This window comes from Odocoileus virginianus, chromosome 3 (genome assembly GCF_023699985.2).
Source record: "Odocoileus virginianus isolate 20LAN1187 ecotype Illinois chromosome 3, Ovbor_1.2, whole genome shotgun sequence".
NCBI classification, from domain to species: Eukaryota; Metazoa; Chordata; class Mammalia; order Artiodactyla; family Cervidae; genus Odocoileus; species Odocoileus virginianus.
Window position 1 is genome coordinate 59851990 of NC_069676.1, and position 18138 is coordinate 59870127.

The following is an 18138-nucleotide window of genomic DNA, read 5'->3' on the forward strand; positions in this document are numbered from 1 at the left end:
CTGAATATCTTTGCTTCTGTTCACTAAGTTTGTAAATCACTAGAGAGCTCAGAAATCACTATGTCATTCCAGTAGAGTTGAATTGCCAATACTTTGTTAACTGTGTTTACTATCTGGCCTCTTCTATCATTATCCTAAAATTCAGGGATCACAAGGAACTCGAGAGATGATGAGGTGCACTACTGAGTAACACTGAACAATTTAAGTTTTAGTTTCTCCCTTTATTCTACTAATTTTGTGTCAACTATTATATAAGGTAACTCTAGGACTTCAACTTTCATTGAAGGAACTATTCCTTATATTATAGGAAATATAAGCTTCCTGCATGTATATATGTGCATATGTATGTATGTCTCTATAGACAAAACCTTAACACTTTCCCCTCCTTTTTAGTGTAACGCTTAGTTAAACCTATTGCTCTCTGACTTGATCAAACACTGTTTTTTTATATATAGTTCCACAGTGATTATATTTGGATTTTGTGGCACATTTCATAATTAGATTTAAACAATTTTGTGATGATTTTCAAAAATAATCATTTCTTCTACTAGGTAAATAATTTAAAGATCAGGTGATGCCACAATGCACATTACCTAATGGGCTCTGAAAATTTGTTGAATGAAAGAATTATCAATCATTTTTTGATTTTTACATCTTTAAGAGAAGAAAGAAAAATGCTGATTTTAAAAGAGACTAAAGTTTTAATCAAACAACCAGATTACTAGCTTCAGTTTTAGTATTGTTTCCTTTGGAGTTGATGTTAAAGATAGTAATTGTACTAGACCTTCAGAAGTCAAGAAAGAAACTCAATTGTCTGTTTTTTTGAGGTTTTTCTTTGGTCGAGTCTTTTCAAATTAATTCCTAAATGGCCAGAGAATTTTTGCTCACCAACATAAACCATCACTAAGAATTCAGATTCATTGAAGTTGGCTTATAATTAGCTAAGAGATTTAAAAAATAAATATATTGAATTACTTTGAAGATGACTGTTCAGTTAGAAAATAATGTCAGAGACCAATATCCTCATTTATTAGTAGAATGGTCCATTCAATTTGGGGAAAATTCAGACTGAAAGCTGGAGCTTGCATGTTTCAGCATCAGTAAGGCCTGGGGCAGAGAAGAGTCTCCTGACAGCAGGCATGCCATTATAATCACAGCTGATTAAATGGCCAATGAAGGTCAGATGTCCCTGTCAGAAACAGAATCTTGGTCTTTCAGCTCTTTCTCATGGTTTCCTGTGGAGCCATTTTTTGGCTCACTACATTGGAATGTGAGGTCAACTTATTTACTACATTTTTATTGTGATTGTAATATCGTCAGGACTCCAGTAACAGCAAAAAGGAACACAGGATACTTCATTTCTTTGACAAATTTACATTCTAGCAAAGGAAGAATATAAATCATGGAAATACAAAGCAGGCTGAAGGAAAAGCTTAAGATACATAAACTGATAGAAAAGTCAGATTATACTCCTATTTGAATAAATCAAGCAAGGCTTCATGGAAGAGGTACCACAATGAGCTAGATATTGAAGAATGGATAGGATCACATCTGACGAAGATTGGAGGTATAGAGAGCATTCTGTAAGCAAACATATGCAGCTAGGGAAACTGGGGTGTGACTTCATAAGAGCAAATAAATGAACTTGAGTAGAAATGCATAGTAGTTGTGATGATGCAATGGCAGCCACTATAGGAGTGATGAGGGCTATAGAGGCAATGAAGGACTGAGTAGGAAAAGTCATAAGTTTGAGACCAGTAGTTATCACTTGACTTGTCCTTTTTATGAGACAGTAGACATACATCTCTTTATGACACAAGTTAATAAAAATCCAGGTCTAGACCAAATGATGAAAACAAGTAGTATAGGTTGACTCTTTGGACCTTCCACCATATTCTCTTTCTTCCCTTTCTTCTCCAAGTGGAACTTGTATCTGATTTCATCCCTGGTGAGGAATGACTGATAATGACTTGTGGATCATTAATAGAATGGTGGGAATAATAATTCTGAAGAGCATTCTTATGTTACCAGGACTCTTTAAGTCAAAGGCTTCAGGACTCCAAGGAATCACATTGTAATTGAACAGTATGAAGCAGGGTAGACAGATTGCTGTGGAAGAACTGGCATGGGCCCCTCAAATTACATTAATAGCATTTCCATGTCTCCCTCTGTGGCTCATAGGGACCACTGGTTGTAAGAATGACAGCCTGACTCAGAGTGTGAATAGCAAGACAAATCATTCCCAATTGTGAGAATGAATCAAAGTATAGGTGCTATGACTTGTTAGTCATGCTCTTTTCATGGACTAGTGAAGGACATGAAGCAATTAAGACAGTGGAAAGCTAACTAAAAATCAAGAGGTTCTGGGTTTTAAATCAAGATTTAAGTAGCAATTTTCACATTTGTTGGGGGAAAAGCTAGAATTGAATATCTAAGTTCCAAGAGTCATTTTACCTCTTTAATATCATATAAGAAGGCATAAATTATGGGATATCCCCCCACACCTCCAGAGTACAGAACCACCCAGGGATGTCAACTCTTTGAGAGTTCCTTTCTCAGCGCCTGTCCAGTACAGAGGGCTGTGGGAAGGTGAGAGCTGAAGACGGACAGCTGACAAGGGAACTGGGGACCTGCATCCTCAGTCAGCTCCACAAGGTGACATTCTGTCAGGAAGATGTTCCGCTGCACAGATGGCCCTGATGAGTGGTTATGGGAGTGCTGCTGTTGGCAGGAAGGAGGGATCACAGTCCGGAATGCTGCTTGGAAGCGGCGAGAGAGCAGGTTGTAGATAATGGGTTGACCGCTGAGCTCAGGTAGAAGAAGACACCTGGAATGCAGAGGGTTAAGAGACAGGCTGAGGAAAAACTGAGGCGGAGGCACCACATGGAGAAGCATAAATATTTAATAAAGGTCTCAGGTCCCTTTGATTGCCTGTTTTGGAAGTGATAATATATACAAGACTCTAATTGAGAATACAAAATGCTCTGAACAGATCTACCACCTGTGTACTTTAGGAACCAAACCTAGGAAGATTAAAGAGTCTTGGAAAAATTTAAGCTGGCATGGGATCTCTCTGAGATGTTCAGCAACTTCCTTTGATCCCCACTTGTTTAATTAAAGAACATGTTCCCATAGCATTAACGAGAGATGCTTAAGTATCAGAGGAAAGAGATGTTTTTATCTTATGCTTCAATCTATCATTTGAAACTGAAAGTAATGGAGGAATAGTAAATCAGTCAAGGCGTAATCTCTGTTAAGACTCCTTATGATGCCAAATAGCTCTTCAAAGAAGCATTCCCCAGTGTCCTTTTCCTGCCAATTCCTTCCCCTTGATGGCCCTTCCCACCTTATTTCCAACCTTAATGAATTCTTGTATTTTTTCCCATTTGTTTTCTCCACCAAATGCCTTACACATTGCCATTTTCTTGGTTGATACACACTTTTCATTTATCACCATATCCTATTTTATTTCCCCAAGGCCCATGGGAGCCTGAAGAATCAGAGGACTTAAGTTTTTGATCTTGGCCCTTGCTTATTCTGTGACCCTGGACAGAACTGGCACTTCAATTTCTTGTTCTTTGTAAAATGGGGATGATAATACTATTTTAACCCACCTCCCTGGTTTATTGTGAGGATAAAATTGAGGTACTGTCCACAAAAGGGTTGAGAATAAGAATATAAAACAAGTGATAGATGCTATCCTCAATATATTCATTGTCATTCTCATTTATATAGTCCAGGACACATAGAGGGCCATTTGCCTGTGGACAGAATTGGGCACAGAGAAATGTTGTTGTCTAGTCGCAAAGTCCTGTCTGACTCTTTTGAGACTGTATGGACTACAGCCCGCCAGTTTCCCCTGTCCATGGGATTTCCCAGGCAAAAATACTGGAGTGGGTTGCCATGCCCTCCTCTATAGGATCTTCCTGACCCAGAGATCTAACCCAAGTTTCCTGCATTGCAGGGAATTGTTTACCACTGAGCCATCTAGGAAACCCAGGGAGGAATGTCTGTGGACCTGTGGGGGAGGGGGGTGCATTTCTGTACACTGTTAATTTGTTCAATAAAGAAATACTGATTGAACTTTTATTATGTGACTTTGAGGCACACTGGAAGGTAGTGGATTTAGACTTTGTTCTCCAAGATTTATGCCTGATTTCAGTAATTAACAAGAGGATGATACCTAACAATATCTGTTAAGAAAAGAGCAAAATTTGTGATACTAAGAGTCATGTTATGGAAATTCACGTAAGCACAAGAATTCTAGTGATCATGACAGATCACCTCCATAATACTCGGGGTGACTGGACTCTAACCAGACCATGCAATGGGTAGGAGACATTGGGGCAGGGAGGAAGGGGTCTCAAGAGAGGAGTGGGAGAGAAGGCGCAGCGTGCACCACTGTGCTGAGGCGGGAGCAGTTATTGTGCAAGAATAATGCAGGATGGCAGAAACCCCTAATTCACCGACTTGGAAGTATATGGCTTATGAATTGAAAAGACTATAATCTGAGGGTCGGAAGGCAAGTTGGGGGCGTTTTGGGCATAGCATTTTAAGAGGTTTAGATATCATCTGGTTGGTAGGGTCGGGGGGGAAAAATTATATTTTAATAGGAAAATGTTATTGTGTTGTAAATGCCACAACTTGGGAATCTTAAAGTGGTTGTCTTGATGCCTCTGGAGAAGTGTAATCAACTAGTGAAGCCTCATGTGATCTTGTGTGTTTTCCAATTTTTTTTAAAGAATAATTTATCTTATTTAAAACACATTTTATTGAAGTATAGTTGATTTACAATCTTGTGTTGGTTTCAGGTGTAGAGCAAAGCAAATCAATTATGCATATACATATATCCTTTTTTAAAAAATTCTATTCCCATATACACCTATACAGAGTATTCCATAGAATCCCTGTGCTACACAGTAGGTCTTTATTAGTTATCTATTATATCTTTAGTAGTGTGTTTATTATTTAAACACTTCTATTTCTCAGACAAACCACAAAGATCAGAGCTATAAACATTTTTGAGATATTGTCCAGAATAATAAATAGTTTAACATGGAGGAAGGTCCTAATGTTCAGGTATAGGCTGTACACAAGCCCTGCTGAATAAAAAAAAGTGGTGATAGAAAACAGATAATATATATGGTATTCAGTATATGTATGAATGTTATTGCTCTCTGCACATCTGGACTTTAATTTTTACAAATTGCTCTTATCTTTCCTCCATAATGATGTCTTTGTCTTTGATAAAGAGCTTATAGAACCAGCCAGTGACTAGAGGAGGTAGAGGGATAAAAGTGGTCTGAACTTAAGGCTAACAGTTACACTAACTGAGAAAGAAAGACTTGGGGGGCCATCCTTCACCCCATTTGAGAGGAAGGAACCCTGAACTTGAAGTTAGGTGACTCAAGCCTGAATCTTAATTTTACTATTTGCGCATTATCTTTGGACAAGTCATTTCTTTTTTGTAGAACTGTTTCTTTAACAATAAAATGTTGATGATAATGTTTACTTTACAAATTTGTGATAGTCATAGACAGATATACTATAGTTTTAAAAGTTCTTTAATAGCTATTATTTTATTTGCTTCTTACCATCAGCCTGTGGGCTTTCCAGGTGGTGCTAGTGGTTAAGAACCCACCTGCCAATGCAGGAAATGTAAGAGATACAGTTTGATCCCTAGATTGGGAAGATCCCCTGGAGTAGGAAATGGCAATCCGCTCCAGTTTTCTTACCTGGAAAATTCCATGGACAGAGGAGCCTGAAAGGCTACAGTCCATGGGGTCGCAAAGAGTTGGACATGACTGAAGTGACTTAGCATGCATCAGTCTATGGTGTGTATAGAATAGGCATTATTGCCGTATTATAGTTGAGGAAACTTGGGAAAGAAGGAATCCATGTTTTGCATATTGCTAAGAATATTAATGGTACTGAGATCCAAATCCAGGCCCTCTGATTCAGCAACCTTTCCACCACTCTCCACCATAGTCTATGATGTCCTTAATAAGCAGCCTTAAAGTGGCCTAAAAGCAGAAATTGATGCCCCATGAACGCCCTTTGGCTGGCTAGAAGGAGGATGTAACACTTGCTGAAGACAATACCAGGTTTCAGGGACACATGGATGTTTAATAAAATAGAAACAATTAAATCCCATGGCCATTGGCAGAAAAACCAAAGGAATCATTCCTCAGACCATTTTCCTCCTGTGATCATCATGTTTAGAGTTGAGGGTTTTCATAAAATAGTGTCTAAAGTAGTAGTATGGTATATTTCTTTTGAGTCAGTAACCTATTTAATCAATATTTAATACTTAATAATATTTAAGTATTATTTAATGTTTAAATACAATAAAAATCAAATGTCTTCATTATATGTATATATGCATGGCAAATCTCCATGATACATTGGTATATACAGATAGAACCTACTTGCTCTAAGCAAGATGAAAAAGCTGCAACTACCTGAACACTTGTGATGCACGCAAAGGATCTATACTTTTACCTGACACCACATGGATGAGATTAAACACAGCAGCCAGAGGTTCAGTCCACTCCTCCACAAAGCTGAAGAAGAGCCGATCGATGTGGAATGGGGCCCAGCAGATAGCAAACACTAACACCAAGACAACTGGAAAAGGAGGATGAAGGGGAGAGTAGAAGGCAGTCAGAGCAAGAAGAGGTATACAACTCCCTCTGAGTTCCTGCTAGCATTTGCCCTGCATCTTTGTTAAGTTATACTTCCTAAAGGTCACTAGATCCTACAGAACTTCTACACAGAATATGTAAACATAAGAATGAATTTTATAGGATTGAGAATCAGTTTCCCAAATGGTTGTACAAGATTTCTTGTATAATGTAAGTTTCCTTTACGGTATTAAAATAGTATTGAATGCATTCAAAGTTCTGAAAACATTCTACTATGGAACATAAATTATTGCCAGTAGACTGTTGTAACCACATAAACTGGATATATAAGTAAAATGATTGCGCCATGTTCTTTGAAGTTATAGATTAATAAACTATGAAGTGCAGTATGAATTTATATTGTTATTCTAGAAAAAATAGAAGCTTTTATGATTTTAATCATTTAAAATTCTGCAAGAAGTCAGGGAAAAGAGAAAGATTGAACAACCATGAACATACTATAAGCATCTCTGGACTGGAATGGGGATGTGTCTATATAAATTGCTAGGGCACAGAATTCCTTCCAGTTGCTTTATGTTTGTTTTTACTTTTTGTTTTTAAATCATTACAGATTCACAGGAAGTTGCACCTTCTAGTTTCTTATTTTCAGCTCCCCAGACAGAGATTGGTGCTACCAGAGTTTCTCTATAGGGCATTTAATCTCCATAATATAAATATGTATGATTTTTCTTCTCTCCTGGAGTTGTAAAATACTTTTCCTTCCTTTTCTTTTGAGATCTACTTCAAAATAATCTTGTAGGGGCTAAAGGAGAGAGAGAGATGTAGAGGAAGCAAGATTAGCTATGCACTGATAACTTTTAAAGCTGGATGATGGGTACTTTGGAGTTCACTTTACAGTTCTCTGAACTCATGAGCATATTTGATGTGTTTCATAGTAAACAGTACATATGTTTCCCATTGGTACTAAACATATTCAGAGTAAGTTGTCTGCCTGCTTTATGTGGTTTCAGGACTGTTTGAAAGATTCGTCTGAATTTACCCTTGAAGAAAATGTCCCTAATCTGCTTACTACTGTCTACAATTTCCTCTAGTTAAAAATTTTAATTCCTGTTAAAATTAAACCCTCTACTTGCAAAAGGCAAAGGGTTAACTGTATTTTATCATTGTAACTTTAATGTGAGTACACTTCAAGTCTCCTAGTGAAAGATTATGTTCAAAAAGGAAGGGAGAGAAATACTGAAGGGACTAGATTGCTTGGTAGAGAAGGTCAGGTGCTAACAGATGGTAAACAATTTCCAAGAAGATGATTAGTAGAGCTGAAAAGACATATTTTAGTGACCTCACAGGTTTTGTTGTTGTTGTTCATATATATCACATAGTTGCAGTGAATGTTTCATATGCATATTATCCTGGAAGATTTTTTTCTTCTAAACCTCATATTTTGAGTTGGAAAGTATATCACAAACCTCCTTTCTTTAGTTGATCAGTATCTTGTTAGACTAGTGCGGGATCTTTTATTTTTCTAACATTCTTTTGGGAGATTGTGGATCAATGCCTGGATTTTGTTTTAAAATCTTATCTATATGAGAGAGAGAGTACTGTTTATATAAAATCATGCAATGTCATAGGAGGAATGACTGCTTAGAATATTCTTAACCAGTTGTTCTTATTCTGGAAATAAAAGTTTTCATGTAATATCTTCTGAGTGGAAAACTCACTGTTTCCATAATACTTTTAAAGAAACTCATAATACAAAATAGGTTAAGAACCACCTGCTCATTTTAAAAGGGAAAAGAGATACTCGAAGGCTCTGAAAGTGGGTATGATTTACCAAAAACTGAACAGGGTGTATTATAATGGATGCAGTTTAGTGTGTTGTTCTGAGGTCTTTAAAACAGAACAAAATAGGCAGGCCCCAGATGCTTGAGTAAGCCATGGAAGAACAGGACATGATATTTTTCTTGAAGAGAATTTTGATCTGATACCAGCAACACTTAGTCATACCAAATATAACTGTTTTCCTTCAACAAACAAACAGTTACAAAACAGAGGACTCACACAGCATTTTAGTGACTGATTTTCTGGATGGTCTTTGAATATTTGCAGTCACTTTATCTGCCTCAAGGTGTTGGTCTTTCTTCAGCTGCAAGGGAAATGCAAAGAGATATAAAGAAAGGGAAATGGTTTTTCCTCCCGTTAAGATTTAAGAAATAGGAGTCTAACACTCATTTTGTAAATTAAAAAAAAAAAAACTAAAAGAAATATAAAGTGAAAGTGAAAGTCACTCAGTCATGTGCAGTTCTTTACAACTCCATGGACTGTAACCTGCCAGGCTCCTCTGTCCACGGAATTCTCCAGGCCAAAATACTGGAGTGGATAGCCTATTCCTTCTCCAGGGGATCTTCCCATCCAGGGATGGAACCCAGGTCTCCTGCATTGCAAGTGGATTCTTTACTGTCTAAACCACCAGGGCAGCCCAAGAATACTGGAGTGGGCAGCCTATCCCTTCCTTCTCTAGAGGATCTTCCTGACCGAGAAATTGAATTGGGGTCTCCTGCTTTGCAGGTGGATTCTTTACCAGCTGAGCTACCAGGGAAGCCCCAGAGAAATGTTAAGAATTAGCTAAATGTTTAAGAATAAGTTGTAGGTGGAACTGGACTCAGGTCACCTAACTCAACTGTATAGATGGTTGTGGCCAAGTTACAGGCAACCATTTATCCTATGGGCTTCCCTGGTGGCTCAGAGGGTAAAGCATCTGCCTGCAATGCAGGAGACCTGGGTTTAATCCCTGGGTCGGGAAGATCCTCTGGAGAAGAGAATGGCAACCCACTCCAGTATTCTTACCTGGAGAATTCTATGGACAGAGAAGCCTGGTGGACTACAGTCCATGGGATCTATAAGAGTCAGGCATGACTGAGTGACTAATACTTTCACATTCATTTAATCTATACTATTCTGTAAAACCGTTGTTTTGTAGTTTATTGATAGACATTCCATGAAAAAAAATTCCTAAAGTTAAAAAGTTAGACTTTTCCATTCATTCATTCATTTATTATATACTTATTAGACATCTATTAGAATGAAACCCCTCTGCTATGAGATGGATAGGCAGTAGAAAACAGAAACAGGTATTATTTCTGCTTTATGATCTTTATAGTCTTTATTGTGGGTTTTCTTTGAGCCTCAAAATGTTAATAGGTATGACTCATCCTCACGGGAGAGAGTGTATCATCTTTCTTCCACCTCCACCTTCCACATCCCACATCTCTTATCCTCTCAGGGAACAGTGCTTCTTAGACTAAACAATACCCTTTCCAACCCTTTTCAGTGGAATACCTGGTACCATCTTGAGAAGCACAATTTGGCAAACTCTGTTTTACAAATAACTATCCATAAAGGCTCATATGTTTCTGAGTTTAGATGTTAAAATAACTTCTCCTTACTGGCAGATACGGTGATCTGTAAAGTGGCATCTGAAAATTTCAAATATTAACATTTCCTGTACATACAGCCTCTCTCACCCAGTTAAGTGCCACCTATTCCTGGGAGACTTTTGTGGCAACTGTAGACCATTACCACTTTCTTCCTCTGAACCTCAATAGCACCGAAGATCTACATCATTTGTCTAGTTGTGAATTTTTTTTCTCTTTCTGTATTTCAAGTTTGTGGGGATGTTCAGCCAGCTAAAAGAAGCTTTAAGGACTCATAATAAACTACTATCAAATATCTAGAAGATAGTATAGCGGTTATTCTCCCTTCTCTTAAAAATAGTGCCCTGATTTTCCTTTAGGGAATATATTCATCCTCCAGATCATAGTCATTAATTTGGATCTGAATGATCCCATCTCTGGATACAGATTTGCTTTTGTTGTTTTTGTTTAGTTGCTCAGTCATGTTCGACTCTTTTGCTACCCATAGACTATAGCCTGCCAGGCTCCTCTGTCCATGGGATTTCCCAGCAAGAATACTGAATTGGATGACCATTTCTCCAGGGATAGAACCCATGTCTCCTGCATTGGTAGACAGGTTCTTTACCACTGAGCCACCAGGGAAATCCCAGAACCACGTTCAGTCCCTATATAACTTAGGTGTCATCCTTCAGTCAGAGTGGTTAGATGATTGAGACCAGTGAGATTTCAGATACTTCCTTATACTTTTAGGAATGAAAGTTTCATTCCTCTTTTATTGGAACTGCCAGGGAGAGTTGTTTGCTTGTTTGTTTTTTTTCCTCCTCACCACGAGGAATGTGCTTGGGGCCACCAGTGGGCTGCTATGCAGATTTCAAGGTTGAAACCAACACCACAGACAGAAGAGCAAAGAAACAGAAATAAAGCTAGATCCTTGCTGTCACTGTGTGTCCTACTAGATTAATCTTCCCCAAGAGCCAGCTCTCCCTCTGGATTTTTCAGGTCTGTGCTCCATCTTGTATTCAGTCAGATTGAGTTGGAGTTTCCTCTTCGCAGTGTTGAAAGTCCTGACAAACTGAGGCCATCAGTGGGAGGAAAATTCAACCTGTTTTATAACCTGTGTAGATTAGGATCAATTGATTGAGTTATAAGGAGACATATTTCAGTTCCAGCTAAAGAAGAAATTAGTGTGGTCTGTGTAACAATGGAACAGACTTAGACTTCTATAATAATCAGTGACCTTCCTGGGCTAGATGGTGTTTTTACAAAGTATTTTAGAGAAGGTATTTAAAATTAAATAAGACTTGGAAGAAAGGATCATTAAAAGTTGCCTCCAAAGTTCAACAAATCAATATCCTGTCTTCCTAAAAGACAGATATGCTCCTCAAAGTCAGGTAGCTCTCCACGCTGCATTGCCCTGAATTATCTGCATGGATGATTAATAAATCTGGCCATCTTGAATATATTGGTGTTCTCTACATATTCCTGTGCCTTCAGAAAGTAGGGGACTAAGGTTCCATGAGATTTGACCCTTTGCAGTCATCTAGAACTTGGAAAGAAATAGGGGGAAATATTGTGAAGTTATTAGGAATAAATGAGAAGGAACTAAAGATGATAAGATGTTATTTATATAAGAATAAGGGCTTCCCAGGAATATAAGAGTAAAACAAAATAATGCAGGTAGAGTTCTTAACTCAATGGCTGGCACATGATCCTCAGTAAATTATATATTGTGATTCTGGGAGTTCCCTGGTGGCCTCATGGTTAGGATTCTTGGGCTTTCACTGCTGTGGCCAGGGTTCAATCCCTGGTCAGGGAACTGAGATCCTGCAAGCCATGTGGTGTGGCCAAAAGAAAAAAAAAAAATCATGTATTGTGATTCTGATTATTGTTCTGAGTTTACTCAAAAGGCATAATACATTTTCATGAAATATTTATTTATAGCTGTGGGTCCACTCATCTGTATTATGGAGTCCCTTCTAGAAATTCTTCTCATGGTACCACTCGCCCACAAGCTATACCTGTATTGACACAAATAATGATCCAGATACATTGAGAAGAGAAACACTTGTGTTTAAGTATAGAGCAATAAATCAAGCTACAAATCTTTCTAACTCACCTTCAATTAAATCTACTAAAGTCTCTGATTATTTCATACCATTTAAAACATTTGTCCTTATTACAAGATAGTTATTCCATTATTTGATTCCAGTCTATAATCAAGAACAATGAAAGATTATTAAGATCTGTTAGTCACTTCCCTGGGTGCATTGAACAGTTCTCATTAGAAATTTTTCTACTCCAGGGAACAGTTTCCTTAAATCAAACAGCTGGCAAATGCCTCACACAATCCTTTTAGGAACAGGCTTCTTTTTCAGTGTAGTTTGCACTGAAAAGAAAATTCATGTGTGTATCAATCATTACTTACATTTTGGCTTTCTTAGGTTACAGTGACACAACTATTCAACTAGAAGAAGATTAAGAAACAGAATATTTATACATGTTACACATGGTTTCAACAGAATTTGAAGGGGTTAACATAGCAGAATAGAATCCAAACAACTTGTTTAGCCAATATTAAATGATGCATTATTTCTTGTTGAATAATTTCATTTCCCTTCAGATGTTTAACAAAATATATATTTACCTATTGATTATTCCCACCTACCACTAAACATTTATTTTAAAAGTGAGCTTACAAAAAGAGGAAAGGAAAATTGTCATCACTCTGTAGGAAGTTCAGAAGTCTTGCTACTCCACTCCTTTTAGCTATGTATGATAAAAAGCGAAGGGAGACATGGGATTGACTATCAATCAGATAATCCCAATCAGTTTTTTATATTGATTAAAATCATTTTACCAGTGATTCATTTATATAGTTTATGAGTTCATTTATATAATTTTAGAATACCAAGATATAATTATAGCTTTTGTGTAAGTATCTCCACAATCTGAACAAAATCTGTTTATTAAAAAAAAAATCAGTCTAACCCTGTTTGCCCTGGCTGAATTCTGCTACTATTCATAATACATCCTCTCCAGTTCAAGCATTAATGCTGCAAGCAGGAGATGGGAAGGGACTTGCCCTGGGATTGGCTATTTTCCATCTCCATCATGTTAGAACCATAGACAGCAGTTCATTGGAGACTTGAGTCCCAGAATGATGAAGCAGCTCTGAGTGGTCAATTTTGAGCACACATATGGCTCCCTTCCTTCTTTCTTGCTCCTGGGATTTCATCAGTCTTGGTTTTCTGCCTTCTGAAGGCATTTGTCCAGACTCAGTCATCTCTTTAGACTTGCCATGAGAATCAGTACTCATCAGAGTTGATCAAATCTTTTTAAAATCTTTCAGATCAAAAAGGCCCTCTGAGGTAATATTTCCACGTCTCCTATTTTGAAGTTAGAGAAGCTGAAGTCCAACAATAAAGGAAAGAATTTTGGCTCATTCATTCATTCACTGAGCTTGCAGTCTAGTTGGAGAGGAAGAAGTTAAGGAACCCACAGTATAGAATTATAAATTGTGATAAATGCAATTGTGGGAAATCACTAGGAATCATGAGCACCTACAGGGGAACCAGGCAGTTAGGGAATCAGGGAGAACTTCCTGGAGGAAGTGTGAGTCAAGTATGACTAAAGGATAAGTGAGAATTAGAAAGGCAAAAAGGATTGTGGTGGTGGGCAGTAGGGATGTTTCCGGCAAAAATACAGCAAAAGGTGCAAAGGGCTTGAGACCAATGCCACAGACTAGGGTCTACTTTTGACCCCCAGTCTAGAAATCTTTAAATTCCTATAGAAGAGACATTCTAAGCAGATAGTTCCTTTCCAGTGTCCTCTGGGTAACAACTCATCCTTCCTGAGAATAGGATGTTGCATACACAAAGCAAACTAGTGTGGTTTCTTAGCTGTTATCTATCACCTAGTTCCTGAGAACCAGGGAGCAGTAGATTCATGACAACACAGCAAAGTGACACTTAAAGTAATTGCTTGGAAGAGGAATCATGTGTTTCCTATTCAGAGTTAGACAGTTCCTCCAAACTGACTGGAGACAAGTGATTGTTCACTGTTAGTAGAGATTGTATTGGTACATTTGGGGTGCATATTTCTCATGGGGCTCATGGAATCATGCAGAAGTCCTTTCCACACAGTGCGATGCACAGGGCTTGCTAAAGACATGGTGACTGTGAGCTAGTCTGGTTTGACACATGTCTCTGGAATTACAGGGGCCAGTCCACCAGGAGGCACAGTTCTCTGCCTGATTAGATTTACTCCTGTGTACTTAAAACCTGTTCTTCCTCCTCCGACTTTGCCATTCACTTTAGGCACAGTATTTATTCGAAAGGACCACCTGTGGAACACTCATTTTTGACACACAATTTTCTCAGAGATGCATTGAGATGGGAGTATATGAATTATCACATAATACATGGTACCAGAGCCATCTTACAACATAGGATGTGAATGTGATGCCTGTTTTGTTTTCCTTTCATTTATAACTCACATTGCTTCCACTCAAAGATTTCCTTTTCCTTTTCTTAAGGAACCACAGACTGTTAGAGCGATCAGGAGTGCTAATACATAAGATCTGATGTAAACTTCTCATTTTATAAATACAAAAACTAATTCCAGGAGAGAATTGTGTGACATTGCCTAAAGGCATCTTATATGTGAGCTTCATACCTGGGAGTCTAAATGGTCTCATGACTATTTCCTGCATAACTACCTCCTTAAATGGGTATAAAACTGTCATGTTTAGCTTTCCTCTCTGTGATTTTGGATGCAGAATATACCAGGAAAGGAATCATATAGACTCACTTCTTCTTTCATTAAAAACAAAACAACAGTTTCAGATAATTTAGATCCAGGAAAAAAAAAATCAGTTTATCACCATGAGCACATGAAGGTAAACTCTAATTATAAAATGTTGCAAACTAAATAATAATATTCTATTAATTCCAGCTATATATTATTCACACTGTCTTCTAATCTATTTTAGGCACTCTGTTTACCTCTTTGTCCTTCAAACTCCACTTGTCCAGATTGATCTCACTCAGGCCATATTTTTGCATTTTAATCTGATATTTCCACGAAAGGATCAAAGCAACCACCACAAGGAAGTGTCTGAGTTTAAAACTATATATCTGTCTTGGAGTATAAAGTACACAGGAATAGTTTATTTTATATTCAGACCGAGTTGGTGCAGAGGAAAATTTCAGTGCAGGCAAAGCAGGTGAGGGCAGGAAAGAGACCACAGGATATGAAACAGTCTCTCCAGGGGTGGCTGCCTTGTGCTATTTAAAATGAAGCTCTGTCCCAGACCTATTGAATCAGACTTCTCTGTAGGAAGGGACTCATACATCAGTTCCTATGGTAAAGTTTCAAGGTGATTTGTAGGAATACCTAGGTTTGAGAACTACAGTTACAGAGGGAAGAATGATGAAAGGTGAGTTAAAGGAAATGATTTATAGCTGCGGTTACTGTCTGTCCAACTGAAAGCCAGTCTGTTAACTTCTGAGTTTCCCCTCTGAGTCCACCCTGTTTTTCTCTAAGGTCCCTTTCAGTTCTGAATTTCTCCAGTTCTAAGTGTTTCTCCGAACTTTGAGTCAGAGGAAAGAGAAGGCACGCCACCCTGCGGGTTGCAGCCAGCTTGGATACTCACCTTGAGCCCCATGAGGTAGTAGAGGACACTGATGACCATCATGGGGAGGATGTAGAAGAGGAAGGAGGTGACCTGGATAATGAAATTATAGATCCACATGGGCTTGATGACCGTACAGGTGGCAGAGCCCGGGATGAAGGACCCGTTGGGGAAGTAGTGGAGCTTGATGCCATGGATGCTGGTGTTGGGCAGAGAAAAGAGAACAGAGAGGCCCCAGACGATGCCAAGGATGCGGAGGGCCCGGCGCCGGGTGCTCTTGAGTTTGGCGCGGAACGGGTGGAGGACAGCCACGTAGCGCTCCACGCTGACGGTGGTGACGCTGAGGATGGAGGCGAAGCACACGGTCTCGAAGAGGGCCGTCTTGAAGTAGCAGCCCACCGGCCCAAACAGGAAGGGGTAGTTGCGCCACATCTCATAGACTTCCAGGGGCATCCCGAGAAGCAGGACTAGGAGGTCGGAGACAGCCAAGCTGAAGAGGTAATAATTGGTGGGGGTCTTCATCGTCTGGTGCCGGAGAATCACCAGGCATACCAGGAGATTGCCAACGACCCCCACCACAAAAATCAGAGCATACACCGCAGTCACCGGGAGGAAGAGGTGGCTGCGACGAGGCCCGCAGAGCAAAGCTAGGTAGTCATCCGTATTGTTCAGGTATTTCTTGAGGGGATCTTCCAGCTCCTGTTGGTAGATCCAGGACACATTCTCATGTTTTTCCATCACTGCTATTAAAATACAAGACCTGAGCCCCGTCTGGAATGAGCTTCTGTCCCAAGCTGAGCCAGAAAGGAAAAAAAAGAAAGCAGGCAGGAAAGCACAGGCTTGGGGAAGGAGGCCCGGAGAGGGATAGTGCTTCGAAAACTGCTCAGATCTCAGATCCCTTTTGAAGAGCCCCCGACACAGAAGCCCCGCCCCTTCGCGGGCTGTGGGCCAATGTACTTGTCAGACGTTCAGGGAGAGGACAGCTGGGCGGGGCGTGCGGGTTTCCTGAGCAGGGAGCAGGAGAGGAGGGGAGACGTTTCTCTGAATTGGAAGGAGCTGGGAAAGCAGAACTGTCACAAACGGTGGCACTGAATTACGCAAGGTGTGGGCACTCAGAGCAGTGCATTCTGCAAAGTTGTGGGAATCTGGGTGGAGATACAAATTGAGGTTGCAAGGTCGTGCGTAGAAAAGTACAAATCTCTGTTGATCCTCGTCACCTGTACAGCATAACAAAAATGTGAGATCAATAGATTTCTCAAGTACCTTGTTCCATTGAAAATTCAGGGCTCCTGGGGGAAAGTGTGATCAGTATGCCTTTTTGGTTTTGATTGCCTCCATGATAGAATCCAACAGCTGCTCATCACCTAGCCCTGCCTGCTGTCTGACACTTCATTTTTAACAGCACCTTGCTGAAGCAAAAGGCAGTAGGATTTAGAATCAGGCACATCTGTAAGAAATTCTGTAAAACTTTGGGAAAGTAACTCAGACTCTCAGATCCACATTTTCTTATCTGTAAACTGGAGAGTCATGTTATTGTATTCAATAAATACTTCTTGAGGACTTACTGTGTACTAAGGAGTGTTCTAGGCTTTGAAGAAACATCAGTGAACCAACAAGACCAAGTCTCTGCCTATGTGAACTTTTCTTCTAGTAGAGATTTCTGAAAATGTCCAAGCAAACTAATGAGTGAACTAATAGAGTTGCAGATCATAATCTGTGCTGTGAAGAAAAGGGACCATACTAACATAAGGCTATAGGCATTCCTTTTTTTTTTTTTTTAATCAAGAATGGTCAAAGAAGACTTATCTCAGATGTCATTTGGGCTGAGTTCTGACTGATGAAAGGTCAATCATAAAAGAGCTAAGGGAAGTGTATTCCCAGAAAAAGTAATAGCAAGTACAAAGGTCTTGAGGCAGTAACAAGCCTGATATGTTTCAAAAACATTAAGAAGGCCAGTGCAGCTGGAACTTAATGAGTGGACAGGAGAATATGAGAGTTTGAGATTGAAATGACTGGAAGGGACCAGATTATATACATTTTTCTAGGATCTGATAATAAGTTTGGATCTTATTTAAACTGCAGGGACTTTGGATCTGGTTCAAGACACAGAGAAATCTTTGGATGGTTTTGAGCAGTAGGGTTGCTCCTGGGAGCAATAATTCCCTTATGTCTCTGGACTGTTCTTGCCCATGGACTGAACGGGCTTCCATATTATGGGTAAGAAAATAGAAGTGCAGAATGAATTCTCAGTGTACCTCTATCAACAGAGGTAAATCTGAACAAGCAAAGGGCTACTCTCTGTAGCTATGGGCCAAAATAAAATACATGGCATTCGTCTAGTGGTGATAGTGGGCAATGACAAAGATGCTATCAGTGGCTGGAAGGATTCATGGGGTGGGGGTGGGGGCTGATAATTTGTTCTTTAGTTTACAGGTACCTGGAACAGGAGGAG

The 18138-nt window shown here is 39.2% G+C and overlaps 1 protein-coding gene across 1 annotated transcript; it reads right to left on the minus strand.

The window, feature by feature from the left end:
• Nucleotides 1-1358: 1358 nt before the first annotated feature.
• NMUR2 (neuromedin U receptor 2) lies at nucleotides 1359-16524 on the minus strand. Its single transcript, XM_020916291.2, is given in 5 exon segments — nucleotides 1359-2792; nucleotides 2795-2827; nucleotides 6502-6627; nucleotides 8703-8787; nucleotides 15708-16524. Coding segments are annotated over 5 exon segments (1221 nt in total). The 5' UTR covers nucleotides 16425-16524; the 3' UTR covers nucleotides 1359-2532.
• Nucleotides 16525-18138: the final 1614 nt, after the last annotated feature.